We start from the raw sequence: 26,713 nt of genomic DNA on the forward strand, positions 1-26,713 counted from the left end.
ATAATAATAGTTAGACAGACCCATGGGATTGTAAGTTTCACACAATGTTGAAGAACCACTGCTACCAAATGTTTCCTTGATGAGCTTAATCACAAAAGTTTCATAGCCTCATAATAGATAAAGAACTTAACCATTGTGGATTCAAAGGCTCTTCCTGGCCAAGAGGATCTGGATAACTATGGGATCCTTGGGCCAGGATAGGAATTATCCTCGGCCAATAAGGCCTGAGGCTCTACACTTTTGGGTTCCAAAAGAGAAACTTTGGAGGGACATGATGGATCGAAACGAACATGAGCTAAATCACTGAAAAGCTTAGAGAAAATGGTACTCATCAAAACATGTGGTGGTCTAAATCACCCAAAAATATGTATCATCCCAATAAGACCTTAGAAGGTTGAAAGTGTATTGTGAGGGTACCTACAAAGGCAATCTTGTTCTCAAGTGAGAATAGAAGTAGCATAGTTCTTCGCTACATCCATTTGATTTGTAGTGATTCCAATCAATGTGAGATACTCGAACATCAACTTTGACTCGTACGTCTTACAATTCTAATTACCTTACTAGGCTTTTAATTATTTCCAATATGGATCCCAGGCTCCACCGAAACAATCCAATCAATGGAAGCCAACGGAGATTTTGCCCTTTGATTTATAAATTTCCTAATTGGAACAAGTTGAAATCATTTCTAAACTTGTCTAGAATATATATCTTGAGTTTTCATGAAATGATGATCCCTTGGAAGAAATGTAGAAAATGCTTATAAGTTACTAAACAAGCCCTGAGATGATACAAGCTGAACCAGACAATTTGTGAAGCTAACGTCACCAACCCACGATGCAGACAACCTCCAAATCCAATTCATCCAAGAAGTTGATTATCTAAATTTAATAAAGAGAGAGGGTTCGACAACCAACGTGATGAGCCAACACTTTGTCCTCTATGGGTTGGAATTTTAAGAATGGGCTGATTTTTGTGAGGATTATCTCTATGGTGAGGAGATCATATATATATATATATACCTATTCCGAAACTTCCACTCCATCAAAATGGTTTGCAAATTAACTGTAAAAATTGACAGTACACAATTCTTCACCACAAAAAATCAGCCTATTACGAAAGTTTTTAACCCATATAGGTAAAAACGCTGACTCCCTGAACATTGGCTGCTGATCCTAACTTGAATAGGGCATGTTTATGGCCTCCCATGTTTTGTCACAAACTTTAGTTAACAGTGACCTTGATTCCTTTGGGTCATGTTTCATTGAAATGGTAGACAGACAGTTTCAAGGGAACAAAAAGGAAGAGAGAAGTCAGTCAAGCAGTGTCGCTGAGAAGACAAAGAACAGCAGCAGCAGCAGCACCTTCACCACAACAATAAAGTAACGGACTCTTCACACTGCAACAAAATATTGAGATGTAAGCATCAAGTGCTAGAAGGTATGTAGTATCGATTGCTATGGCATCAGATCATGTTTACATCAAGTGCTAGATGTAAGCATCAAGTGCTAGAGATGGCAATCAACACTTATATTTAAGAGTGTGGCCTCTTCAAAAATATCTCTTTCAAGCAAATCAATGGAGTCTTTTTTTTTTTTTTCCTCACCACAAAACAACTGCATCAAACAAAAAATTGCAGAACCAAAACAAACAATTCAATGTAATCAATCAGGTCCTCATATCAGATTCAAGTATCTAAAATATCCCTAATGCATAAAAAAGCTAAAAACAAATAAAACAGAATAATAGTTGAGTCTCCCAAGTAGTACTAGGGCTGGCAATGATTCAATTTTTATCCGGTATCAAATCCGGTCAGAAAAAATAGGATTTCGATTTTCAGATTGGGTTTTACAGATCCAGTAAATTTTTGGATCAGATTCGGATATACCTCAATCCAATCCAACTAAAACCCGATCCGATTTTACTTATTCATGTTAATGTAAGATATAAGTAATCCCTTAGATTCCCTATAATCCAACGGTTAGAAAACAAAGGGAAAAAAATAATTATTAAAATTTTCTCTCATCACTCTCTCCCTTTCATTAAAATTTCAACAAGAACAAAAAAAAAAAATTCCTCCCAAATATCCATTGTCCTCAACCCTCTCATGTCTAAAAAAAACCCTAGGTTTTTTCTTCCCTAAAACCATCTCTCCTCAATCACAATCAAGGTCTCTCTCTAATAAATCAAGTCAAAAGTCTAGGGTTCTGACGAATTTTTTGTAATTATTTAGATTTTCACTTAATTAGGTCTTAAGATTATTTTAGATTAGTTATTATTTTTTGGTTGTTTTAGGACTTTTGGTTGATTTTCTTTATATATAGATTGTATTAGGGTTTATTTACAGAGAGAATGAATGGAATAAACAAGAAATTACTGTTTTCTTTTGAATGTTGGTGCATTCAACATGGTTGATACCATGAAAATCATTAGGGTGATTCCAAGGTAAATATAATTTTTTTTTCTTTTCTTTAATCTTCTTCTTATCCTCTTTATCTTCTTTTGTTTACTTGTGAGAGATTAAGAAATCCCCCCTAATCCTTTCAAGAATTCAACCAATAAACTTTGTTTTCTTGATTTTTCAAGATATCTTAAATTCTTGATACTTGATTTCTTGAAGACTTGGATTCTTGAATCTTGAAACTCCTTTCTTGATTCTTGAAACCTACAAACCTCAACCCTTAATCATTTCTCAAGTCTCTTAATCATTAACCTATAAACATTAACCTTTAACCCTTTTCATCTATCCCGTCGTAATTGCGAGAAGAAGAAAAAAATATGAGCATTTAACTGTGGTCTAGTTTCAAAAACTGGATAAAAGTATGCAACTGAATTGAAGGCCCAAATCCCCAACCAGATTTCCCTAAACCCCCTATTTTCTTTTCTCCTCTCTCTCTCTCTCTCTCTCTCTCTCTCTCTCTCTCTCTCTCTCTCTCTCTCTCTCTCTCTCTCTCTCTCACTCTCAATTTTGTGCTTTGACCAAATATGAGCAGATAGATGGTATCGAGCGAGCAACCGTCTCCTTCAACTTCAACCATTCTTCTTAATCGGATCCAGCCCTTGCATCCCTTCAGTCGAACCATCTACTAAAACAAAGAGACGAATCTTCTTGACTGATTCAAGGTTCCTCAGATCCACCCCCTCAATCTCTCTTTTTCAAATTTTGCTCAATCATACTTCGTTTAAACCCTACTATATTTGAAATTTTGATTTTTTTTTTCTCCCCTAAAACCCACTTCCTCAACTTCTCCCTATACACAAACCCTAATTTTTTTTCCCTAAAATGCATCATCTTCAACATCCCCTACAAATCGGATAGGATCGGATTTGGTTAAAAGATTCAATGATCTGATCAAATCTAGCTCTAGGGTTACAAATTTCGGATCAGTAACAATTTGGTACTGAACCTATCCATTGCCAACCCTAAGTACATTGCCCACTATTATTTTTAATACCTAAATAACTCATGTGGATCTTTCATCCATTAAAGAAGCTCCCATGTGGGACCCACATCATTATCAACGAACCAAATCAAGGTTTGGGCCTGATTGTTTAAAAAAAAAAATTTCCCCTGATAGGTATAATATTTTATTCATAAGAAAGACAAGTAGGTCGAGGAGACCTGCCAAATTAACAATACAACAATTGAATGGAGACCCCAAAAACATTAGGTACCATTTAAATACAAAATCCTCAAAAAATACCCATTCGAATTCATCAAACAGTTTACACTCCAAAAGAATTGTGAGAAGATTGCTCACTCTCTTAAAAAAATTCTTCTATTCCTTTCCTTCCAGACCCCCTAACACACAGCAAAGGGCACAAGAACCCACAAGATTCTCTCTCCTTGAGAAGGCCTTGATCCAACTTTGAAACAAGGATAATATGGATTTGGGAAACACCCACTAAACATGAAACAAATAAAAGAAACAATACCATATCTCTCTAACAAAAAGAACATTGAATCAAAAATAATCCACCGATTACTCAAACTCTTATTACACCTCTTGTAAACTTTAAAGGATTGTGATTAATCCTTCTCCCCGGCTTGAGAGACTTGGCCTTGGTGAGTGAAAGGAATAATAGCGCTATATGTAAGGTAAAGAGAAGTTTCTTTGGGACATGACCGCTTTTGTTGTTTGTTGTCTTTGGAAAGAGAGGAACGCAAAATCTTCAATGGAGAAGAACAGTCCTTTCAAGATACTATTTTTGGTATTGTGAACTCTATGTATCATTGGTGCAAACAAAACAGGGAGTTCAGGGGTTTCTCTGTTGAGGATTTTCATTTTACGTGGGACCTTGTTAGAGATTCCAGGAGTTAGTTGTTGTAATCAATCTTTGAGGACGACTTGTCCTCCTTGAATGGAAGTGTTTTACTTAATAATAATAACAATAGCTCTCATACAAATCGGGATTAAGAAGTTGGAACTCGTCTCAACATTTCTGTAAAAGTTCTACCACTACAAGTAGGCAGGGGCGGAGCTAGTAAGGATGCAGTGGGGGCAATTGCCCCCACAGAACTTTGAGAGACCCCGCATTTTCAACTAATTACATATCCCACTTGCCCACACTTCCTCACCTCCCTCCAATTTTGGACGCCCCCCCAAAAAAAAAAAAAAAAACCTTTTGAGATACCCCTGTAATTTCAACTAATTACATGCCCAATTCACCCCCCCTCCCTCATCTCCCTCCCCATTTGTCCCCCCCCCCCCCCCTCCAATTTTTTTGAAGATGGCATTGCCTCTTGACTGGACCTTCTCTCAAAGACTTTGAAAATTACCTAAATATCTTTTTCTTCAACTTCTAACCAAAATCCTAAATAATTTGACCCCACTACGAGAAAATCATGGCTCCGCCCCTGCGAGTAGCCATGGTAGAACCTAGGCTTTGATACAAAATTGATGTAGGAACTCTAGGGGATATAAACATTGCGGTTAGGGTTTTCAAGGATTAAAGAAACACTAAAGGACTTTAAGAAATCGATTATAACTCTAAAAGAAACAAGAAATAGGTCTTTTGTGGTTAAAAATAAAAGAGGCAATAAACAAAGGTTTCTAGGATTTCGGTTAGGTGTAGCTCCTCAAGAGAAGGTGCTTTACTTTGGGACTCAATTGGGTTGAGCTCCACTATAAAGGAGAGGTAGATCTATTGGTATCACGCTAATATTATCTTAGAAATCAAACTTAGGGTTGAAGAGATAGATCTATCGGTATCACACCAACATTATCCTATGAATCACACCTAGGATTTCTTGAAGCTTCACATTTCCAAGAGAGAGAGTGAGCTGCAAATTTTTTTATTCATCATATATACCAAAAACATAAAATAAGACTTACCTAGTATCCCATAACCCAAACCTACTTTCCATCCTGTAAAAACAAGAAACAAAAATCAAAACTACCCCTAATGCATAAAAAATAATAATAATAATTAGATCTCCCAACTCATACAACTGCCCACAATTATTTGCAATGCCAAAACTACTCATCTGGATCCTCCATCAATTAAAGAAGCTCCTGTGAGGGATCCACTTCATTATCATCCCACCAAATCAAAATTTGGGCTTGATTGTTTAAACTCTTATTATGCATCTTGTAAACTTTAAAAGGGTGTGATTGATTCCTATGTAGTTGTCATAGAATAGAAGTATAAGACCTTCCTAGAATGAATTACCCACAGAAGCCCTTCAAGACTGCAATTTAGGAAGTTGTATTCTTGCCAAAAGCCAATCCTAACAATATGATTGTGCACCCAGATCAATGAATAAAAGTACCTAAATGGTGTACAGACAAGTAGCGGTTCACCTTGATCCATTCAAACCAAGAATCAAACCAAACCGGTAGGTTTGGGTTGGTTTAGTTCGGTTTTGGAACAATCTTCGGTTCAGTTCTGGGTTGGGAAAATGCAAAACCGACCTCAGTTTAGGGCTGCTATAGAACTGAACTAAACCAAGAACAGACCCCTTATAAAATAAATGACCATATATTAAATTTATTTTGCATATTATATATATGGACCTGATTTTTATAGCAGGATTCCCTACACGAAATCCCAGCCATTCTTGTCTTTAAAATCCAACATCTTAAATCTTTAAGAATAATGTTTATGTTCATGTTTATGGATTGGAGCATGAAGGAAGTGATCGATGATTGATTATTTGATTGTGCTTCACTGCTTAGGAATTAGGACACAGATTAATGTCTATCTGAAGTATTTCTGGTTAATTATTTATTTGTTTTTTCAATTAAAATATATGTCGTTCGGAAGCTGGTTTATAGGAGACTGCCAACCCTTTTCTTTGCGTAGGTCTTCTCGATCTACTTCGTATTTTCCACTCTCTTTATCTATCAAAATGTATATATTGCCAACCCAATAATCGAACAGACCTTAGTTTGGTTTGGTTTTTGGTTTGATTTGGTTCTAGGGTCAATTTGGACCAGTTCGGTTCTTCATTAGTGGAGCTGACCTAGGTACTAGATAGGTTCTTGTTTAGAAATATTTCTTGTTGATTATTTATTTGTATTTTTCAACTAAAAGATGTTTTTGGCTCCCTTATGAGAGGTGCCGATGCTAGCTTCCTCACATGCGACTTGCAGGTGAATGATTGCACATTTTCACAAGAAAATCTCATTTTTGAAGTTTAAAAAAAAAAAAAAAAGGTCTTGTTATAATACCATGATAAACAAATAATTTATTGATAATTGAATAATTTATATTTTTGATAATTTAATTTTTTTATTAAAAAAGGGAACAAGAAGGCCCCAAAAGAACAACTTATCAAAGAGAGTGAGGAAGACAGCTTCTAAATTACAAACAAGGTCCCATCTAACAACAAAGTCTTCGAAGAAAATGCCCTTGAATTCTTTGAACATCTTTCCCAAAAAACAAGAAACCCAAAATGGACAATATAAGCTTGTTCAACTCTAACACCTTGCCCTCAAAAGTACGTCCATTCCTCTCCTTCCAAAGGCCCCAAAAGATTGCTCCCGGAAGAATGCTCCAAAGAATCCTTTTAGACGCTCTAAAAGCGCTACCCCAATGCCCAAAACTAAAAACAATCTCGCTTTCAAATCTAATCCTAGTCTCCTAACTACTTGATTTAATCTTAAAACATAATTTGGTGTGTCATGGTACACATTATTAATACTTCATATAATACTCTAATAGCCAAAACTAAAAACAATCTCTCTTTCTGACATTTTCCTTGGTGCAATCAAACACTGGCAAACATTTTACAAGAATTTCATTTCTAAAAAGACCGTTCTTTTAGGAAATTAATTTTACTAAGAAAATGATTATTTGCAATCATCAATCGTACAAACCTTTATTAGTAAATATAAAGAGCTTATACTTCTACACCAATTTTTTTATCACACACAAAACAATAAAACTAATATGGTGTTTGGGGTGTGGATGACCATTCAATTGTTTTAATGACTGCTCCCCCTTTCTATTTCTTTTTCTTCTTGAAATATGCTCTTTTATTTAAGTTTCTAGTATGGTGAGAATATATCTTCCACTCTAAAGGGGCTGATTGTGAGAATGAGAGAGGGATGAGAAAGAAATTGAAGAAATATATATATATATATATATTGATAGGTAAAAAATTTATTAACAGAAAAGGAACCATACAAAGGAGTAAAGATGGACACCAAAAAAGACAAACAAAAGCAATAGAGAACAAAGAGCACCAATAAATAACAACAAAACAAACAGCCCCTCACAACTCACAAACCTCAGCCCATTTGAACATGAAATCTTCAAATTGAGAAAAAAGTTGATTTGGCAATATAATTTTTTTCTAAATATCTTTACTCCTGTTTGTAATATAACCAGCTTTTCTTGTGCCCCAAATACTGATGTCAAAAGAATTAATCAATTTTACATGCCCATAAAAAGATTCAAAATCTAGGGCAGCAATTACCTTCACATGCCGCATCGATCGTCATGGAAGTAGTTGCCCTACCAAGTCCTCATCAAATCATTCACAGGCAGCAGCCTTCCCTTGCGCATTACACCACCGTATTATCAAATGCCCAACATGAATCACAATCACAACCCATTAAATTAGAGTCATAAAAGAATGGGTAAATTTCACTTTAACCCCCTATGGTTTGGCATAATTTCATGTTGACCTCCTAATGTTTTGACAATTGCACTTACCTCACCTATAGTTATCTAACGGACCCCTTTGTTTACTTGCCATCATCCAAACATTTAAAAAATGATTTTTACTTTCAATAAAGACCACTTTACCCTTTTTTATAAACAAAAATATTCATATGAAAACATGGGTTTACTTTTGGATGCTTAGATGGGGACATTTCTATAGCTTCAAATTTATTTATTTTTAATAAAAAAGATCAAATGAAAGGGTAAAATAGTAAAATAACATCTGAACTTAAATGCCATGTGTGAAACAGAAGGTAAGTGCATTCATCAAAATGTTTGGGGGTCAACATGAATTATGCCAAACCACACAGGGTCAAAGTATAATTTACCCTCAAAGAATTAGATTAATGATGGATGCTTTTGCGACGTGTATATATATATAGATGTGCAAGTTGTTCCTGAAATGCAGATCATATTCCTTTTTTTTTTACAAAAAGAAATGAGAAAGCAAGAGAACATACCAGAAACATATTTTCAAGATGAAAATTGATGCCAACTTTATGTAAAAGAATGTCGCTATGTACATCCATGGTTAAGTCTTCCAGAGTTCATGAAGGCATTGACATACTTCTTTCCTCTTCGCTTTTTCTTTTCCTTTTCTCGAGTGTCCTTCAGATTTCCTCTACAAATACAACATATTTTTCTTTGGCAGACTATAAGCATACCTCACAAAGAATCTTGCACCTTAATATTATTCAATGGTACTTGGCTGTATTTCTGTGGGTGCTGTACTCAAGTCATTGTCTTCTACGAGGCGAACCCTATCCAATGAATTCTCCAATGCCATCAAAGCAACCTTGAAATGTTCTTGAGATATAGCCCCTTCTTCCACAATTTGAACAGCTCGTTTGTACAAATGATCATACCACTGCTCTTGGTAATTTACATCAATGCCACTGGGGCCATGATTTGGAACATATATGCGCTTGAAATCTTTTCTCCATCGAGGCAATATGTACTGAGATGGGATCTCCTCCACACCATTATAGTTAAGAACACTTAATGCATGTCTGCACAGATAACCTTTAAAGTTAAATAAACCACAAATGCAACAAACTTCCAATGTAGCAGCATTATACCAAACTTCATAATCCCGGATCTCCCTCTTGTTTCCTTCACCCTCACAACGTTCCTTGACTATGTATGTTACAATTGGCCCATCACTATGTACTTGTGATGTGTTGAAACACGAATACAACTCCTCTACTTCGTACTGAAACTTCGTAAACATGTCTTTCGTGTACACTTTAGAGAGTTGTAATTCGAAACAACATCTTGTTTTTAGTACGGGATTTAAATGTATCGAATCAAAATCTTCCCTGGTTTCCGTTTGCCGCTTTTTTTGAAAAGCAGTTTCATACTTTCCGAAAAACTCCTGCAAAGAAGTTTGTCTATTTACATACCCATCAAAAAATGCATTCATGCACTCGTTCATTTCTGTTGTGGATATGCCTGCAAAAAGTGTGTCCTTCAATAAAACCGGAACCCAATGTTGTCGACTTTCATACAACATTTGAAGCCATTCATGATCCCCGACTCCATATTGTTGGATCATATCCTTCCAAGCTGATTCAAATTCATCAACCCTGAATGATTCGTAAACTGCTTTATTAAGTGCCCTTCTTATTGCTTCGTATTGCCGTAATCCTCGCAATTTTTGTGGAGCTTTATGCATTATATGCCACAAAGAGAAACAATGACGGGCTCTTGGGAATACCTCGGCAATTGCTTTTTGCAAGTTTTTACACTCGTCAGTGATTATAACAAATGGAGTTTGTCCAGACATACATGTAAGCCATGCCTTGAACAACCAAACAAACGACTCAATCGCCTCATCTGCAAGCAATCCACAACCCAACAACACGGAATGCCCATGATGGTTTAATCCTACAAATGGAACACATGGAACCTCAAATTTGTTCGTCAAGTATGTAGTATCGATTGAAACTACATCACAAAAGTAACCATATGCAACTCTTGACCTAGCATCAGCCCAAAACACGTTCCGTAACCGTCCTTCATTATTGAGATCCATTGAATAAAAGAAGTTCGGACTTGTCAACTGCATGCGACAGAAGTAATTATAAATGACTAGTGCATCTCCTTCTTTAAGCTCCAATCTCTTGTACTGATAAAAAATATTTGCAACTCTTCCATCAAAAGTTAGGTTTTCATAGATCCCGACATTTACAGCACGTTTTTGGCATGACTTAATCAGTTGTATTCCTCCATCACTATCCAACTGTAACTTTCTTTTCTTTCCAGCACTGATGCTCTTATGTGGTTTACGGTGTTGTACGCTTGCTGGATTATGGTTGTGTTCCAGTGCAACTTCAGTCACTTTCCACCTAAAGTTGCTCACTAACTTAATCCTCACCATTGCAGGACAACCGGTTCGTGTTTCCGATCTTACACGAGTCGTTTCTCGTTTCTTTTTAAAACCCTCACTACTGCAACAAAGTATTGCACAATACTTTTCTTTAGTTTTTTCCCTAAACCACGAGTTCTTTACTCTGATGCCGAATCCCAATTCCTTACCATAGGCTTTATAGAAGTTATAAACTTCATCATAAGAGTCAAACTCCATCCCGACAGCAGGTGGCACAGGTTCCTTCTTTCCTTGAGTTTCACCATTTTGAGCATCAAACTCTGTTGTTGCACAATCTCTTTCCACCTCATATTCATTGCCATCATCCCTAAACAATGGATCGCCATTGAGAGAAACGTCTTCCATCTAGAACATAAATTAAAACCAACAATTATCAATCTATAAAAGGTGTCATCTAGCAAATCTTACACAAATAAGAGAAATGAAGCAACAATTCATTCCGGACGCACGCACACACACACACATGTTGGGATCAGGTTTCAACCTTTGTCCTATATGGATTAGAAGTTCCGGAATTAGCTGCTTTTTTGCCAGGATGATCTCTATGATGAGATCATCCTCGCAAAAAAAATCAGTCATTCTAAAACTTCTAACCCCGTCAAAAGTGGTTTAGAAGTTAACAGTGAAAATTGACGGTCCATGATTCTTCAACTTGTAAATCACTTTTGATGGGGTTAGAGGTTTCATAGTGGTCTGATTTTTTTTTTTTTTTTTTTTTTTTTGTGAGGATGATTTCCTCAACATCCGAAACTTCTATAAGACAAATGGTTTTCAAAGGAGATTGTCAAATGGTTTCCGACCCACTTTCATCAGCATGTGTAACCAAGTAAATAATGATGAATAGTCAACTAGGGAATTCATCTTATTAAAAGAAATGGAGATTCAAAAGATTAGAGAAGATCCTAAATGCTCCAACCAGATTCCCAGCAAACAACAAAAGGGATTAAAGACCAGAGAATTCTTCTTTTATGAGACTTTTATTTGAAATGCCAGCTTTAAAATAGATCCAATAAAGAATACGAAAAGCACCAAGAGATTTGAAATAAAGTACGGAAATGGACCCATACCTCACTAGAGAAAGAGCAATGAATAAAAAGGTGACTATTATTATATTTTTCATGTCTAACAAGTATAAAAGAATACATAAACTCAAAATTTTGAATTTAACTGTGATTTATGAACCTGCATATGAATGTATAAATGAGCTTGAATAGTCGTAGTCTTGTAAAAGTTAATGTAGAATAAGAGTAGTGAAAATCTGAGTTAGAGAAAGCATACGAGAGTAGAAGAGTGAAAGAAATAGCCTAAAGTGGTGTATGAATGGGGAAAGTGGGTATATAGCATATATAGAAGAATATAGGCTAAAAAAAATTAAGATAATACTCCAATCGTCATGTTTTTTTCTGTTGGAGTAGTATGCAATCGCATACTATATATGACCTAATGACTTAATAGTCACATAATCCCATATGATAACTATGATCTCAATCAATTTTACCTCTGTTTATCACCTATTACAAGTCATATGTATGCTCTCTAATTTAATTTAATTTAATTCTTTTTTGATAGGTAAAGCAGAAATATATTAATAAACAAGGCGGCTGAGGTGACCAACCACAAGGGCTAAAACAAACAAAACAAAAGCCTTACAGGGAACAAAGGGTCTCCCATTTAAATACAAACTCCTCAAAGAAAGCAACATCCAAAACCCAATTAGTAAAATATTTTAATTAACTTTCCTATATATAAGTTCAACTAGAAAAGTAACAACCTCGTCATCATTATCATCATCATTAAAACTTTACCCAAAAACTTGGGGTCAACTAAAACAATCTTGTTCCTCCATTCAATTATGCCTTGCTATTAGATCTAGTGTATTCATATTCACTCTCACTACTTCAATCCACATGCTTTTGGTCTTCTTGCTGTTTTATTAGAACCTTCAAATTGCGCATTTTCAATTGACTTCACCAATTTTATTATTTATTGGGATTACTAACACATTTTCTCTTATATGTTCATTCTAATTTTATTTTTCCTACTTTTTTCCACTCATCCACCTTAGCATCCCCATCTCCACTGCACTAAATCCATACATACGTTGTTTCTTGATTAGTAACATTCAACACAAAGTATAGCCGGTCTTATTGTTGTCTTATAAAATTTTCCTTCTAGTTTGAAGGGGATGCATCGTTCACATAACACTCTAGAAGCACACATCCACTTTAATCATCCAACTCTAGTTCTATTAATCGTCTTTTATCTCTTCATATTTAAGAATAATATAAGCAACGAAATGAAAATGGTCAGTTTGGGGTATTTCTAACCTCAATTTTGTAAATGCATTTCCTCTCTATGGGCATTGTCACTAAAGTTGCTCTAGATATATTTTATCTTGGTTCTACTTATTATAAGGCCCTTCATGTATCTGCTATATGCAAATAGAATACACCAAAGGTCCTACTCATCTTTAAGGGGTTTTTTTTTTAGGCAAAGCTTAAAACTACATTAATAATTAGTTCATCTGTAACTACAGCACACAAATACAATATCGACACCAATGTAAACTAATTGTACAGAGATTTAGTTATCTCCACTCTATTTGTTCCCATGCTAGTCACAACTCTACATGCATCCTTAACTATGTTTTTTTTTTTTTTTTTTTATCGATAAAGATAATTTTATTAAAAGAAGGACAAACAAGGGGGGGTCAAGCGGACCAACCCAAAACACAGAAAAGAAACAAAGCAAAAAAAGCAAAACAACAAAGGACAAGCAACAAAACTCTCACGACAACGAACAAATCCTGTCTCATCTCAGAGCAAAATCTTCGAAGAAGACCCCTTAAACACCTTATAAAGTTTGCTCCAAGAAAACATGAGCTCCAAAATAAAAAGAACTAAACCCTCTAGTGCATATTCTTTTCCTTAAAAAATGCAGCAGTTGCGATGATTCCAAATACCCCAACAAATTGCGAAACGGACCAAGAACCAAAGAATCCGTTTGGAAGACAAGAAAGAACCTCCCCACGTCAACCAAGACTCCAAAGCTGACTTGACTGATCTGGGAAAATAGCCCACGATACCAAACAAAGATAAGAAATGCACCCAAATGTGATAAGCCACCCGACAGTGAATAAGTAAGTAATCCACTGTTTCCACTTGAGATTTGCACATACAACAATGATTTGACGAAATAAAGCCCCTCTTAATTAATTGATTCATAGTTGCGAGTCTCCCTAAGGCCGTCATCCAAAGAAAAGTCGAAATCTTCAGAGGAATCTTGCCACCCCAGACAAAAGAGTGAGGAAAAGACGGTGTTATACTAGGAGCAATACCATCATACAAAGACTTGACCGTAAACTTCCCATTCCTAGTACCTCCCCACACTCTCTGATCTTCCAAAGAGCTCTCCATGCAGCTATTCTCCACCAAAGAAAGGAAACACCCAAGATTATCCACCTCCCAATTATTAAAAGAACTTCTAAACCCAAAATCCCAATTAGTCACCTTATTCTCAAGACTTCTGAAGCACAAGATAACTTGATTCTTTTTCAACAACAAAGCAAAAAGATTCAGGAAAAAATCCTTAAGAGGACCATTCTCACACCACCAATCATCCCTACTCCCCCTCCCCACCTTACATTTCACTATTTTATTAAGATACGAAAGTCTTCTAAGAATACCTTTCCACACCCCACACCCTGATGCACTTATAAACGGACCGCTCTCCCACCCATTTTCGTTCACCCCATATTTATCCACAATTACTTTCCTCCAAAGACTCTCTCCCCCCTCCCCAAACCTCCAAAGTCACTTCCCCAGCAAGCCGAATTCATGTAACCAAAATTGCGAAAACCCAGACCCCATTCTTTTTAGGCAAGCATAACTTACTCCATCTCACCCAATGATGTTTTCTTGAGCCCTCTTTTCCATGCCACAAGAAATCCCACTAGATTCTATCCAATTGCACTTCCACATTCCTAGGTAGAGAGAACAGCGAAAAGGTGTAAATGAGAATACTAATCAAAGCACTTTTTATGAGAGTGATCTTCCCTCCTTTGGATAAAAGTTTTGCTTTCCAGGAGCTTAATTTTTTTCTCATCCTTTCAATAACTGGCTCCCAAATCTCCTTACTATTGTAACCCATACCCAAGGGAAGCCCCAAATACATGGATGAAAGAACTCACCTCTGGACTCCTAACAAAGCCGTCGCCACCTCCACCCCTTCCACATCTCCTACTCCGAACAACTATGTTTATATCCGCTTGGGACTTCCTTCTTCCCAAATATCTACCAACTTAACTCCCTAAGTACTTTTTCATAAGCTTTCTCTAAGTCAACCAAAATATATAGTCCTATTTTCATTGAAGTTCTTCACCATTTGTATAAGTAAATAGAATACCTCGATAGTTGATTTCCATTTCCATGTCATAAAACCAAATTGGGTCTCTACTTTCTATATTTCTATTCATAGCATTTAATCTATAATCTTTCCCAAAATTTCATAATGTTCCTTATCAAAAAAAAAAAAAAATTCATAATGTGACTCTTAAGTTTAATGACCCAATAGCTAGTGCAACTTCATTGCTTATATATAATTATATATAGGTACCGAGCTACTTTTTTTTCACATTAATCCAGCATCTTTAGTCCTCGAAAAATTACTAGAGAATTCAATTAGCCAAGACAATAATAGTTGAGAGCTGCAATTGGAACCCCAACTTTTACTTATTACACTCCAATTTCTTAAATAATATATCACCCCAATTAAAGATTAAAACACAATCGTCAAACATTACAAATGTTTGGCTCAAAATTATAATCTCAACATTCCATTATAACACTCGTTCAAACAATTTCAGTATTTGTTTACAATTATGACTAGGTTCATATAAAATCCTAAACCCAAAAACTAGAAATCTAGCCAAAAAAGAACAAGAACTTCTATTGGTACCCCAACTTCTACTTATTCTCAACCATTCGCTTATTCTCTTTATTTTTAATTGGGATGTTATAAGTAAAAGTTGGGGTGCCAATAGAAACTCTATAATAGTTTCCATGCATCTTATATAGGCGAAATCTCGACTACCATTGATTCCTCGATATTCACCCCTATCAATCGATCTTTATTATTATTAATACACACAAGCAATCAAAACCACACAAAAAAAAAACGATCAAAGAGAAGGAAAAAAGAGAGAGAAGACAATACCCAAGTTTGGTCACGGGGTTCATCCCAAATCCAGACTACGTCCCCGAGGTCTGAAAAGCCATTTTACTATTCTTTAAGCTCTTACAAGATCTACAATACATGGCCTCCTATTCTTTTATCCTCCTCCCTTTACATGTAGCCCCCCTTCCCCTTTAAATAGAAAAAGAAAAGACTAATCTAGAAATGGATAAATCAATCTCCTCAAATCAAAGGATTCTCAATCAGTTGTTTTCCAAAAATAGATACTTCTTAATTTATTGGAATGTCTTCTAATTAAGAATGAGATATCAATTACATTTAATTTAGTTAATTAAATCTGTCAAGATACGCCTCATTGGTTCTATGTGTCAAATATCAATCTTTACCTCCACAACTAGCCCCCTTTTGTAGGTGAAAATTAGTGAGGCCAAGATCTGCTTACAAGAATATTAAGTTAATCTCATATTTCCACTTTACTTCATGAAAATCTTGTCCCCTTCTCGTCTTTAGTTGAGATGATGGTCACACAGGACCCGAGGGTCACCCAGGACCAAGTTGTCACTTAGGAAGGACCCTTATGTCACTCAAAGCAGAGCAATCACTCAGGATGGTTTTCAACCCTTATGCCTTTCTTGGGCATGTCTTGGTTAGTTGTTATAACTTGGTCATTCAAACCAGGTTGGATTCTTATGCCTTTCTTTGGCATGTCATGATTTGTTGTTATAAGTAACTTGGTCACTCGGGTTGTTCTGCCACTTAAGAAAACTTGGTCGCTGAGGACCGTCGTCTCTCAGGGTCTCAAATGTTAAACTTGACTCAGTTGGGTTCAACACAAAAAAATTATGTGCACCAACACACAAAGCCCATAGATCAATTTCCTTCCTCCCATTTTGTGTAGTGTAACTTTTAGGATTGTCAAATACATCAAAATTGATGTGCATGAAAAATATTGAATGTAATCCAATTTACTTCTAATGTTACTATTTTGACAAAGGGTCTCATGCACATCATAGTTTGATGCGTACAAAAGTCACATAGTGCCAAGTTACATCTACCTTTTTGCTCCACCGCGATAGCAAGGCAAACCAGAGTAGGAATAGAGAGTTGAGCCATCCTTCACCTTGCTAGAGCGAAGGATGAATCTTGAGAATCTAGGAGTAGTTGATTGAGTCAATCACATTCTTTCCAAAGGAAATTTGTTTCCATTTTTATAGAAAATTTTCATCATTAATCCCAAGATTGAAGTTCGATTGGGGATCCCTAAAATCAAGGGAAGGACGAGAATCCTAAAAAAAGAGAGGAATCTATTGAGAGGAGGGCTTTTTTGGAGGATCTACTTTTCAATTGCATTATCTTCGTCTCTTTCTAACTTGATAACCAGAGACTTCAATCATGTGGGTAAAAATTGGTATTTGACACGTGGAACCAATGAGGCGTATTTTGGCAAATTTAATTAACTAAATTAAATATAATCAGAATCTCATTATTAATTAAGAGACCTTCTAATAGATTAGGAAGTATCTATTTTTTAATAATGATTGATTGAGAATTCCTTGATTTGAGGGAAGAGATTGATTCATTTCTTTCTAAATTAGTCCTATCATTTTCTATTAAAGGGGGACTACCATGTAAAGGGATGAGAAACAAAAAGGGGACCATGTATTATAGATCTTGTAATAGTTTCAAGAATGATAGAATAACTCTTTAGAGTCCGGAGACGTAGTCCAGATTTGAGACGAACCCCGTGAACAAATCTTGTTTATTGTCTTCTCTCTCTTTTTCCCCTTTTTTTTAATTGTTTTTTGTGTGATTTTTATTGTCCGTGTGCATCAATAACAATAAAGATCGATTGATAGGGATGAATCAGGAGGAATCGCGCTGGTAATCAAGATTTCGCCTTTACACATTTCCATATTTTTATCAAAATATCATCTGATCCTAAAGCCCTACATTCTTATCTTTGCTAGTGTTGTTTTCACTTTTAATTTCCTAATAATTCTAAGGATGTAGATGTACTCTATGGTATCCCATGAGTTCCATTAATCCTAAGTATCTTGTATGATCTTCATTTAATATTTTTTTAAGAAAATAACACCAGTCCAGTTCCTTAATCTCTCAATTTTTAACTAAGACTCTCATCTTCACCTTTAATCCATCTAACATGATCTAGGCCGTTAATTTTCTTTATATAATACGTAGCAACTTGTAAACAATCATTCTCATCATCTCTAGTTTGTAGTTTCCAACATGCTGTATAAAACTTTGTATGCTTTATGTTTAGCTTCACTTAAAACCCTATCAAGAACTGAATAAAATGAACGAACGATAAGCTTGGAACCAACAATGCAGTGTAAAGAAACACTACAGTGAAAATGACAAATAAAAAACAACAAGAAGTCATACAGAGACAGAGAGACTTCCGTATATCTACTGAACTATCAATTTATGGAGATAAAATTCACAAAGAAGAGGGGGAAAAAAGGAAACTTTTCAAAGATTAGCAGAACAAAACCCTAGACAAAATTTGTGAGAAATTAGAGAGAGAGCTCTTACATTGAATCTTAGATTGGGATCCTGAGAGAGATGGATTTTAGATGATCAGATCGAAGCAAAGCTAGTTATAGCAAGTTGATGTGGATCGTCAGATATGTTAAGAGGAACTCTCCTCGTTTTTATCTTCTTGTTTCTGTGGGGTTTTGGACTTCAAGAAACGAGACGTGGTTTTTAAACTCGGTTTTCCGGATTTTGACTCGGACTATCCGATTTGAGTCGAACATGTCAAATCCTCCCTAATCCCCATTCATAGTGATTTCGCATCGGCGTAAATTTATTGTGTAATTTTGATTTTGTAATCCCGACAAAGTGAGTAAAACTCAACCGACGTGTACACAGCAAGAACTGAAGATTTTATCCTCGGGATATACATGTGCACATCCCATAAAATATTGTGTATCGGGGAAAAATCTATCGTTCTTGCATCAGCTACGTCAATGAATTTTTAAATTACCCTATCAGGTTGAATTACAAAATCAGCACCCAAATTTATTTGTTCTGATTACATTTTACATTTTTTTTATGTTTTTTGAGTAAGGATACAAATTGTATCTACGCGACGTGTTTTGATAGGAGTTTAAGTAACATTGGACTCCTAACCAAGTCGTTTTTCGAATGGCACGCAGTGTTAGAGTGTTAAGCACATTAATAAGATGTATGGTGTATACTCCAACACACAGACCAATGTGTTTGTTCTCCAATAACACATGCTACATGGACACGATATTTTCTGCAACTCTTTTTTTTATCAGAAATAACTATAAAGGGTCCTACCCTTATCATTAAGAATGAGGATCCCAAACGGTGTCCATGTGGCAAGTTTTAGTTCGTGTTTAAAAGACATCACCCTTAAACAAGCAGTCCTACGTGTTTCAACTCCAATCAAAATGTGACACGTTAACACCATTCCTGATTATAGGAATGGGACACCACTTAAGATCACAACTCTTTCATTAAAGGAGGTTAAAGTCGAAGAAAGTTACATGTTAAATCCTCTTAACAAAATGAGCAATAAAGCATGGGGACATTTATTTGATTTTTTTACAATAGTAAAGGATTGGGAACTCCATAATTCGCCAACCAATCAGCAGCACTGTTGGATTCTCTCCAAACAAATTCAAAAATGAATTTTGAAAACTTTACTCTTAATTCTTCAATGACTCGAAGGATCGTAATATGCATGGTTTAAAATCTCATTTTGATTCAGTATTTCAATTTTCTCAATAATCGAAATGATACCGAAATATTCTGAAACGTAATATAAACATTTTTCAGTTGAGTCTTTCATAGGAGACCATGGTCAAGAGGCATATCGTCAATTTGAAAATACAAGGGTGTCTCAAATATTTATAAAACATGGCCCATGTGAGTATATTGCAACCAAAATGACCCAGTCTTCTATAAAAGATCATCGTCAATGGTATGCCATCGATTAAAACCCGAAAAAGTTCGTTTGTTCTAGAAAAAAAATTACATACGAAAGAAGGTAAGAAGAAGAAAGAAAGAAGGAATGAAGAAGGAAACAAGAAAAAATTATCGAAATCTTCTCAATTTGTGATGAAATCCCAATAATCTTCTCTTTTTCTTATAAATATGTAGTAAATCCGCCAAAATCTTCTCTTTCTCTTTCGGATATGTGGAGAAATCACGGAAACCTTTTAATATTTCGATTTCTCCCTTGTTTCGTCTCTAAAAGTCGAAAAAGCAAAACATTTTAGTCGAAACGTTTCAAAATGAAATAATATTTTGAATCACAGTTATATGCTTCCACAAAATGTTTTATCTTATTGTCTAAGCAATGGATCGCATAAAATGGATGGCATTTACAATCACGTTTGTCCATCATTTTTTTAATTAAACATCTCAGACCTTTGTATATTGATTGGAGCTCTAATGATGGAACATCATTGAAGCTTGAGGTTCTCATCCCAACAAACTAACATCTATCAAGATAATCTCTTCCAACAAAGCCAAATCCACTCCCTGAGTTCGAGTGAGACCTATCTAAATTTAGCATTAAATACCCCTCAACAGGAGGCACCCATTTAAAAGTTTGTTAGTGTGTCGAGCTCTTCTCATTAGTGTTGCAGTTCCATCGCCTCAACGCATCTTCTTTAAAATTGTGGAAGACCTCATTCCATTCAAATATGTATTGAATCTCAATTCGAATAATATGAGAAGTTGACCAGTATCCCATTTAACAGTTTGTTGATGAGTTGAGCTCTTCTTGTTAGTGTTGCAATCCCATCACCTCAGCGCATCTTCTTCAAAACTGTGGAAGACTTTATTTCCTTCAAATTTATATTGAATCTCAATTTGAATAATAGAAGGAAGTTGACCAGTATCCAAAGCCTTTTCTTCAAACAATTTTTGGTTCATTTCCCCCGAAATACTATAAAGGGTCAAGTAGAACAAAGAATAAGGAATAATATCCTTCAAACCTATAAAGATTGGTTGGATGGCAATCAGGAAATTTTCCTCCATAGCAATTGAGTCCACTTCAATTTAACAAATCCACAACAACAAAGAATCTCCAACCAAACCATTTTTTTGTACTCACGTTTGAAAAATTAATGATCATCATCTTCGCCATCATTTTGACACATAATACATTGTGAAACCACAAAACACATCCCTTCCTTAGATTTTCTCTTGTAAAAAGGCTCTTTTTCAAACCCATCCACACTATGAACTAATGTTTTGGAGCTCCCTTCTTATTTCATTCAACTTTGTCCCACTGAACTTCATTATCTTTGTTTCTTATTAATTCTCATATTGATTTGAAAGAGAATTTCTCAAAAGTTATACCTATACACGCAATTACCATATTTTCACCTAAACCCTTCCCATACAGTTCCAACCAGGCCATCCCATGGAGCTATGAGATGAGCATCATCACCTTGATAGGGATAGAGACAATAAAGAAAGCTATGATAGGTGATATCTATCACATGACCAAGATAAGAAGGTGTCATAAGGCACTAGGGAAAACACTAAAAATTGGGAAAAAGAGGGAGAAAGCAATGGAGGAAACGAGGATAAAGAAAAAGAAGAAAGAAAATGATAAAAACGAGGTAGTTGAAGACAACATGAAAGGATTAAAAGAAACGGAGAAGAAAAGGGGTAAAGTGTCAGATAAGGAGGTAGCAAACATTATTAAACTTATCTGCAAAAGTTAGTTTAATAGTGGATCAATTGAATAAACTATCTACTCATATTAGTATTTTAGATCTCTTACAAAGTACAAAAGAACGTCAAGAAGCACTCTTAAAGGTCTTGGCCAAATCACATGTACCTACAACTACTTCACCAACACAACTAGAATAGACTGTGGGACAAATCTTGGGCCCCTAATCCAATCCTATTTACCGAGAATGAGTTCATTCAGAAGGGATAGGGACACATAGAACCATTGAACATCATGGTCATGTGTAAGGATATGATAGTTGTAAGAGTGCTAATTGACAATGATTCAGTCCTAAATATTTGTCCTTTAGAAATCTCTCGCAAATTAAATGAAGATTGGTCCTACATCAAATCCAACAACAAGGTTGTTCGAGGTTTCATTAGCTCAAGAAGGGATTATCTAAGATAATTGGAATTGTTGGTCACTATTGGTTTTTGTAGTTTCAAAATAATGTTTGAAGTCATAGAAATATTGACAACATTCAAACTTCTTCTTGGAAGACCTTGGATTTATATTGCAGGAACAATACCTTCTTCCTTACACCCAAAAGTCAAGTTCATCAAGGGACAAAAAATGATATCGATCATAACAAAAAGTCTAATCTCGTCTAGTCTGTTTTCGGATGTCCCATTCATATACATAGAAATAATGAAGGACAAATCATTGTCCCATTCCTAACAATCTGTTGCCATCAATCACGTTGAGAAGAAAAATGAGAACATAATAGCAAAATTGTCAAAAACAAATCTGATGATTGGACAAGTCATGAAAAAGGCAAGTTATCAGCCCAAGTAGGATTTGGGTCTAGGAGGAAAAAAGAAAGCTACTTTAGTTGTTGCAAAAAAACACACCCCCTACTTTGGTCTTAGATTCAGGCCTAAAAAAAGGACATCTCAAACATGATTAACAAAAAGAAGACATTCCGATTAGCAAGGAGACAAAACTGTTAACCAAACGTTTAAAACCTAGGCAAGGTTCATCATATCAATACAGCTTCCTGAGATCGCAAGCTAAACCCAACAGCCTATTTGAGCAACTACCACCAAAACCAACAAGAAAACCAAGAATTGTAAGTTTAAAGCAAAAATGTGTACAAAAAGACTCAAGTGTTGAGTCTCAATCAACTTTTCTAAACGATGTTGATATCTTATTCAATGAGAATTCTAACAAAAGTCTACAGAAGGAAGAAAAAGAGCTCACGAAAGCGGAAGTCACAATGAACGAAGAAGAGATTCACCATTTCCTATCAATTTTGATTGGGATTCAATTGTCACTCTACCAAGTTTTGGGATTAGTTTACCCAACCCTAACAATAGTTAGTCGGATGTGATGGTCTTCTCTGAATCACCAAGGAACCCACCCTCTCATCTCATATATTCCTTAGAGGAATGGAAAATTCTAAGCAATTTGGAGGAATTTCCTATCACCTTTGAGGTTATATAAGCCTAAACAAATGTTGTTAGATGAATCTAGATTGCCCAAGGATCATAACGAGTTCTCATCCTTGGGAAAAAACTATTTTAAGGACTCCCGATCTTTACTAATGAATTTGTATGATTGTTTTTCTTATTTCAGATGTCCAAAAAAATCGAAAACCTCGCAAAACAACAAAAAATCAAATATCGCCCAAAAATATAAAAATCAAAAAATTAAAAAAACTTTTTAAAATCTCAAAAAATCATATATTTTCCAAAAATAAAAAAATTGGAGTTTTTTTTTCAAAATTTAAGAGATTTGTCTCAATCAAATGAATACTTAGACATAATAGAGTTTGAAAAAGGATGAATATGACTTTAATCTTGAACTCGACTTTGATTTTATGGGGATCGAAGAAAAGTCAGAGGACGAAATAGAATACCCTCTTAAGGAAATCAATGAATTTATAAAATGTCACGAGAAAATGATTCAACCAAATATTGAGGATACATACTCGATTAATCTCGGTACTAAAGAGGACCCACGAATCGTCAAAATCTAAAACTTGTTAATACCTCAACAAAAGGAAAAAAGTGATCAAACTATTGCATAATTACAAAGACATCTTCACGTGATCTTATAAGGATATATTGGGCTTAGATATAGATCTCATCTTTTATACACTACAATTGCTCTTGAAGCAAGTCGATCAAGAAAAAGTTGATAAGACTAAAACCAAAATGGACTCTCAAGGTCAATGACGGAATAATGAAGTAGTTCTAGACAGGGTTTCTTGTAATTTCCACATATCTTGAGTGGCTTCCTAACGTTGTTCAGGTACCTAAAAAAGACGAAAAAGTATGCATGGTGTTGACTCTAGGGACTTGAATAGTGCCAATCATAAGGACAATTTTCCATTACTATACATTGATACTCTAGTCGATAGCATAACATGACACAATATGCTTTCTTTCATGGATGGTTTCTCAAGCTACAAATAGATAAAAATGACAAAAGAATACCAGATTCATCACACCCTAGGGCATTTTTCACTACAAAGTTATGTCATTCGGGTTAAAAAATATCAAGGCAACCTATCAACGTGCAATGACAGCTTTGTTTCACGATATGATTCATAAGGAGATGGAAGTTTACGTAGATGACATGATCGTTAAGTCTAGCCTGGAAAAAGACCATTTGGTGAATTTGAAGAAGTTGTTTAATCGATTGAGGAAATACAATTTAAGGCTCAATACAACAAAGTGTATATTCAAGGCAATATCAAGTAAATTATTGGGATTCATCGTCAGTAGAATAGGCATTGAAATAGATTTAACAAAGACCAACTACATTCTTGAAATGAAAGCACCTATATCGAAGAAAGACTTCAGAGCTTTTCTAAGTAGAATACATTATATTAATCAATTCACTACGCAACTCATGCTTATCTACGAATCGATTTTCAAGTTACTTAGAAAGGATGCACCGTAGAAAAGGAACGAGAATTGTGACACCCCGCCAAACACTAACACAACGTCCTATGAAAAAAATCTCGAGGCACCAGGTGGTGCCTCGAAATTTCAACATGGTTTCTTCTATTTATGTTAGCATTCCAAAGCGTTCAACCTGCACCCGATAAATGTATATACATTATCCTGCATATATACATACAAAATATAATACAAGCGAAAGCCTATATACATTTAATAATATACGATAGATCAGAGTATGGAAGGATAACTAAAATAAAGGATTATACAAATATTCCTCACTCTAACAAAAGTCCTAACGTTCAGTACAACATCTATAATACTCTTGGACAAATCGACACCCCCAAGGGGTATAGCCTCAGTACTCACCAAGTAACGGATTCTGATTGTCTATCTGACCTACCAGATAGTCCTCACTCGTGTTCTACGCCTGCCTACCCAAACTTCGGATCTGAAACTAAAAAAAATGGAGAAGGAAGGATAAGTAACAATGGTTACCTAGTATGGAAGCAAACAATTTCTGCCTATAACTTCTCTTAACATGAACGAATAAACATACTGAATCATTTAAAAATATGCAAAATTTTATAGAAGAAACTACGATTAACTGGTACATATAGCTAGGGATGAGCAACTAAACATTTTCAAACTCACATTATATCAATCAACAGTACTCACTATAGCATTTTTTTATACAAATCTAATTGACCCAAATGAAAACATTAAACATGGATTTCATTTTTTATATATCAAAATAAGACAACAGATACAGCTATCTGAGTTTGACATCACCTATGTCACCCAAAAAGTCATCAAAAGGCAAATCATAACCAACCACTTAGCCGAGTATCTACTGACCGACTATAAATCATTAAAAAAAACTTTCTTAATGAAACCATACTATTTACTAAAGAAGACAATGATGAAGAGCCAAGTTGGAAGATGTATCTCGATAGATATGTAAACCAAAAGGAAAACAAAATAAGGGTAGTCTTGATCAAACCTGACAGATCTCATGTTTCGATCGTTATTAGATTAAAGTTTCATTGTTTTTACAATGAAACAGAGTACGAAGCATGTATTGTAGGATTGAAAACAATAATTGATCTCGAGGTGGATGGAATAAATGTATTTGAAGATTCAAGTATAGTGGTCTATCAGACAATTGGGGAATGGAAGACTCAGGAACATAGATTGATTTCTTATCACAACTATCTTAAAGAATTGAGCTCAAACTTCACCAGAATTTTATTGACCTACATACCACAAGCCAAGAACCAGTTCATAGATGTACTAGACACACTTGTTTTTATGATTAATAACTTAGAAGGCCTAATCATCGAGATTGGCATTCAAGATAAGCCAACTTACTATCTTCTAGTGGAAATAGAAGAACTTGAAAAAAATCATGATATAAGGACATCAATGTATACTTAAAAGATCATACTTTCCCATCAGATGTAACATCAAATGATTGAAGAATCATTTAGAAACTAGTATTCCAATTTTTTCTAAGTAATGAGAATCTATATAAGAAGTTGTAGCACGAGATCTTCCTACGATGTCTGTCAGAAGTGGATGTCAAGCACCTAATCGAGACTATATATGGTAGAATCTGCGGACCCCTCATGAACGGCCATATGTTCGCCAAGAAAATCATGAGAATGGAATATTACTAGACGACTATGGAAAGCGATTATTATTAGCACATTCAAAAATGTCATCTATGTCAATAAGATCAGGTTCCACCTTCAAAATTATACAACATAACCACTCATTGGTCCTCCTCACTCTAGGGCCTTGACGTTATTGGACAAATCTCTTTTCAAACTTTAAACGGACACTATTCCATCCTGATTGCTATCAACTACTTCACAAAATGGGTAGAAGTCACATCATATGCCAACATTACAAAGGTAACGTCATAAAGTTTGTCAAAAATAATATCATTTGTCAATACAATTTTCCTAGTGGAATAATAACCAATAATGCTAAAAACCTCAATAACAAAGAAATGTCCAAGTGTGTAAGGATTTTCAGATTACTTATCATAAATCTGTACCCTATAGACCCAAGATGAATGGAGTAGTCGATGCTGCCAGTAAAAGAACATTAAGAGAACCATCGAGAAAATGACAGTTACCTTCAAGGATTGACAGATATATTGTATGTTGCTCTTTATGCCTATTAAACATTGTGTTATAGATTTTCTAAATGCATTGTACTTTTCAATTCAAAACCTTGTATGTTTTATCATAAATTAGGAAAAATATTAATTTTTACAAAATCATGTTTAGAATTATTTGTTTAATGTAT

General features: G+C 35.1%; 1 protein-coding gene across 2 annotated transcripts; it reads right to left on the reverse strand.

The window, feature by feature from the left end:
• Window positions 1–861: 861 nt before the first annotated feature.
• Window positions 862–18,459, reverse strand: LOC147394195 (protein FAR1-RELATED SEQUENCE 6-like). Of its 2 annotated transcripts, XM_086453239.1 has the most exons (4): window positions 18,305–18,459; window positions 8,631–10,903; window positions 7,922–7,996; window positions 862–1,396 (listed from the first exon to the last, which is right to left on the reverse strand). In XM_086453239.1, the coding sequence occupies exon 2, from the start codon at window positions 10,901–10,903 to the stop codon at window positions 8,861–8,863; it is 2,043 nt and encodes a 680-aa protein (XP_086309365.1). In that variant the 5' UTR covers window positions 18,305–18,459; the 3' UTR covers window positions 862–1,396; window positions 7,922–7,996; window positions 8,631–8,860. The 2 variants fall into 2 exon arrangements, with proteins under 2 accessions (XP_086309365.1, XP_086309364.1); XM_086453238.1 differs by having other exon boundaries at window positions 7,922–10,903.
• Between the last annotated feature and the right edge of the window lie 8,254 nt (window positions 18,460–26,713).

The sequence above is a fragment of the Akebia trifoliata genome, chromosome 9 (assembly GCF_017979445.1).
Source record: "Akebia trifoliata isolate Shusen 1 chromosome 9, ASM1797944v1, whole genome shotgun sequence".
Taxonomy (NCBI): Eukaryota; Viridiplantae; Streptophyta; class Magnoliopsida; order Ranunculales; family Lardizabalaceae; genus Akebia; species Akebia trifoliata.

What these genes read in the sequence shown, in the direction of transcription:
- LOC147394195 (XM_086453239.1), bottom strand. Translation starts at nt 10,903, where the DNA reads ATGGAAGACGTTTCTCTCAATGGCGATCCATTGTTTAGGGATGATGGC.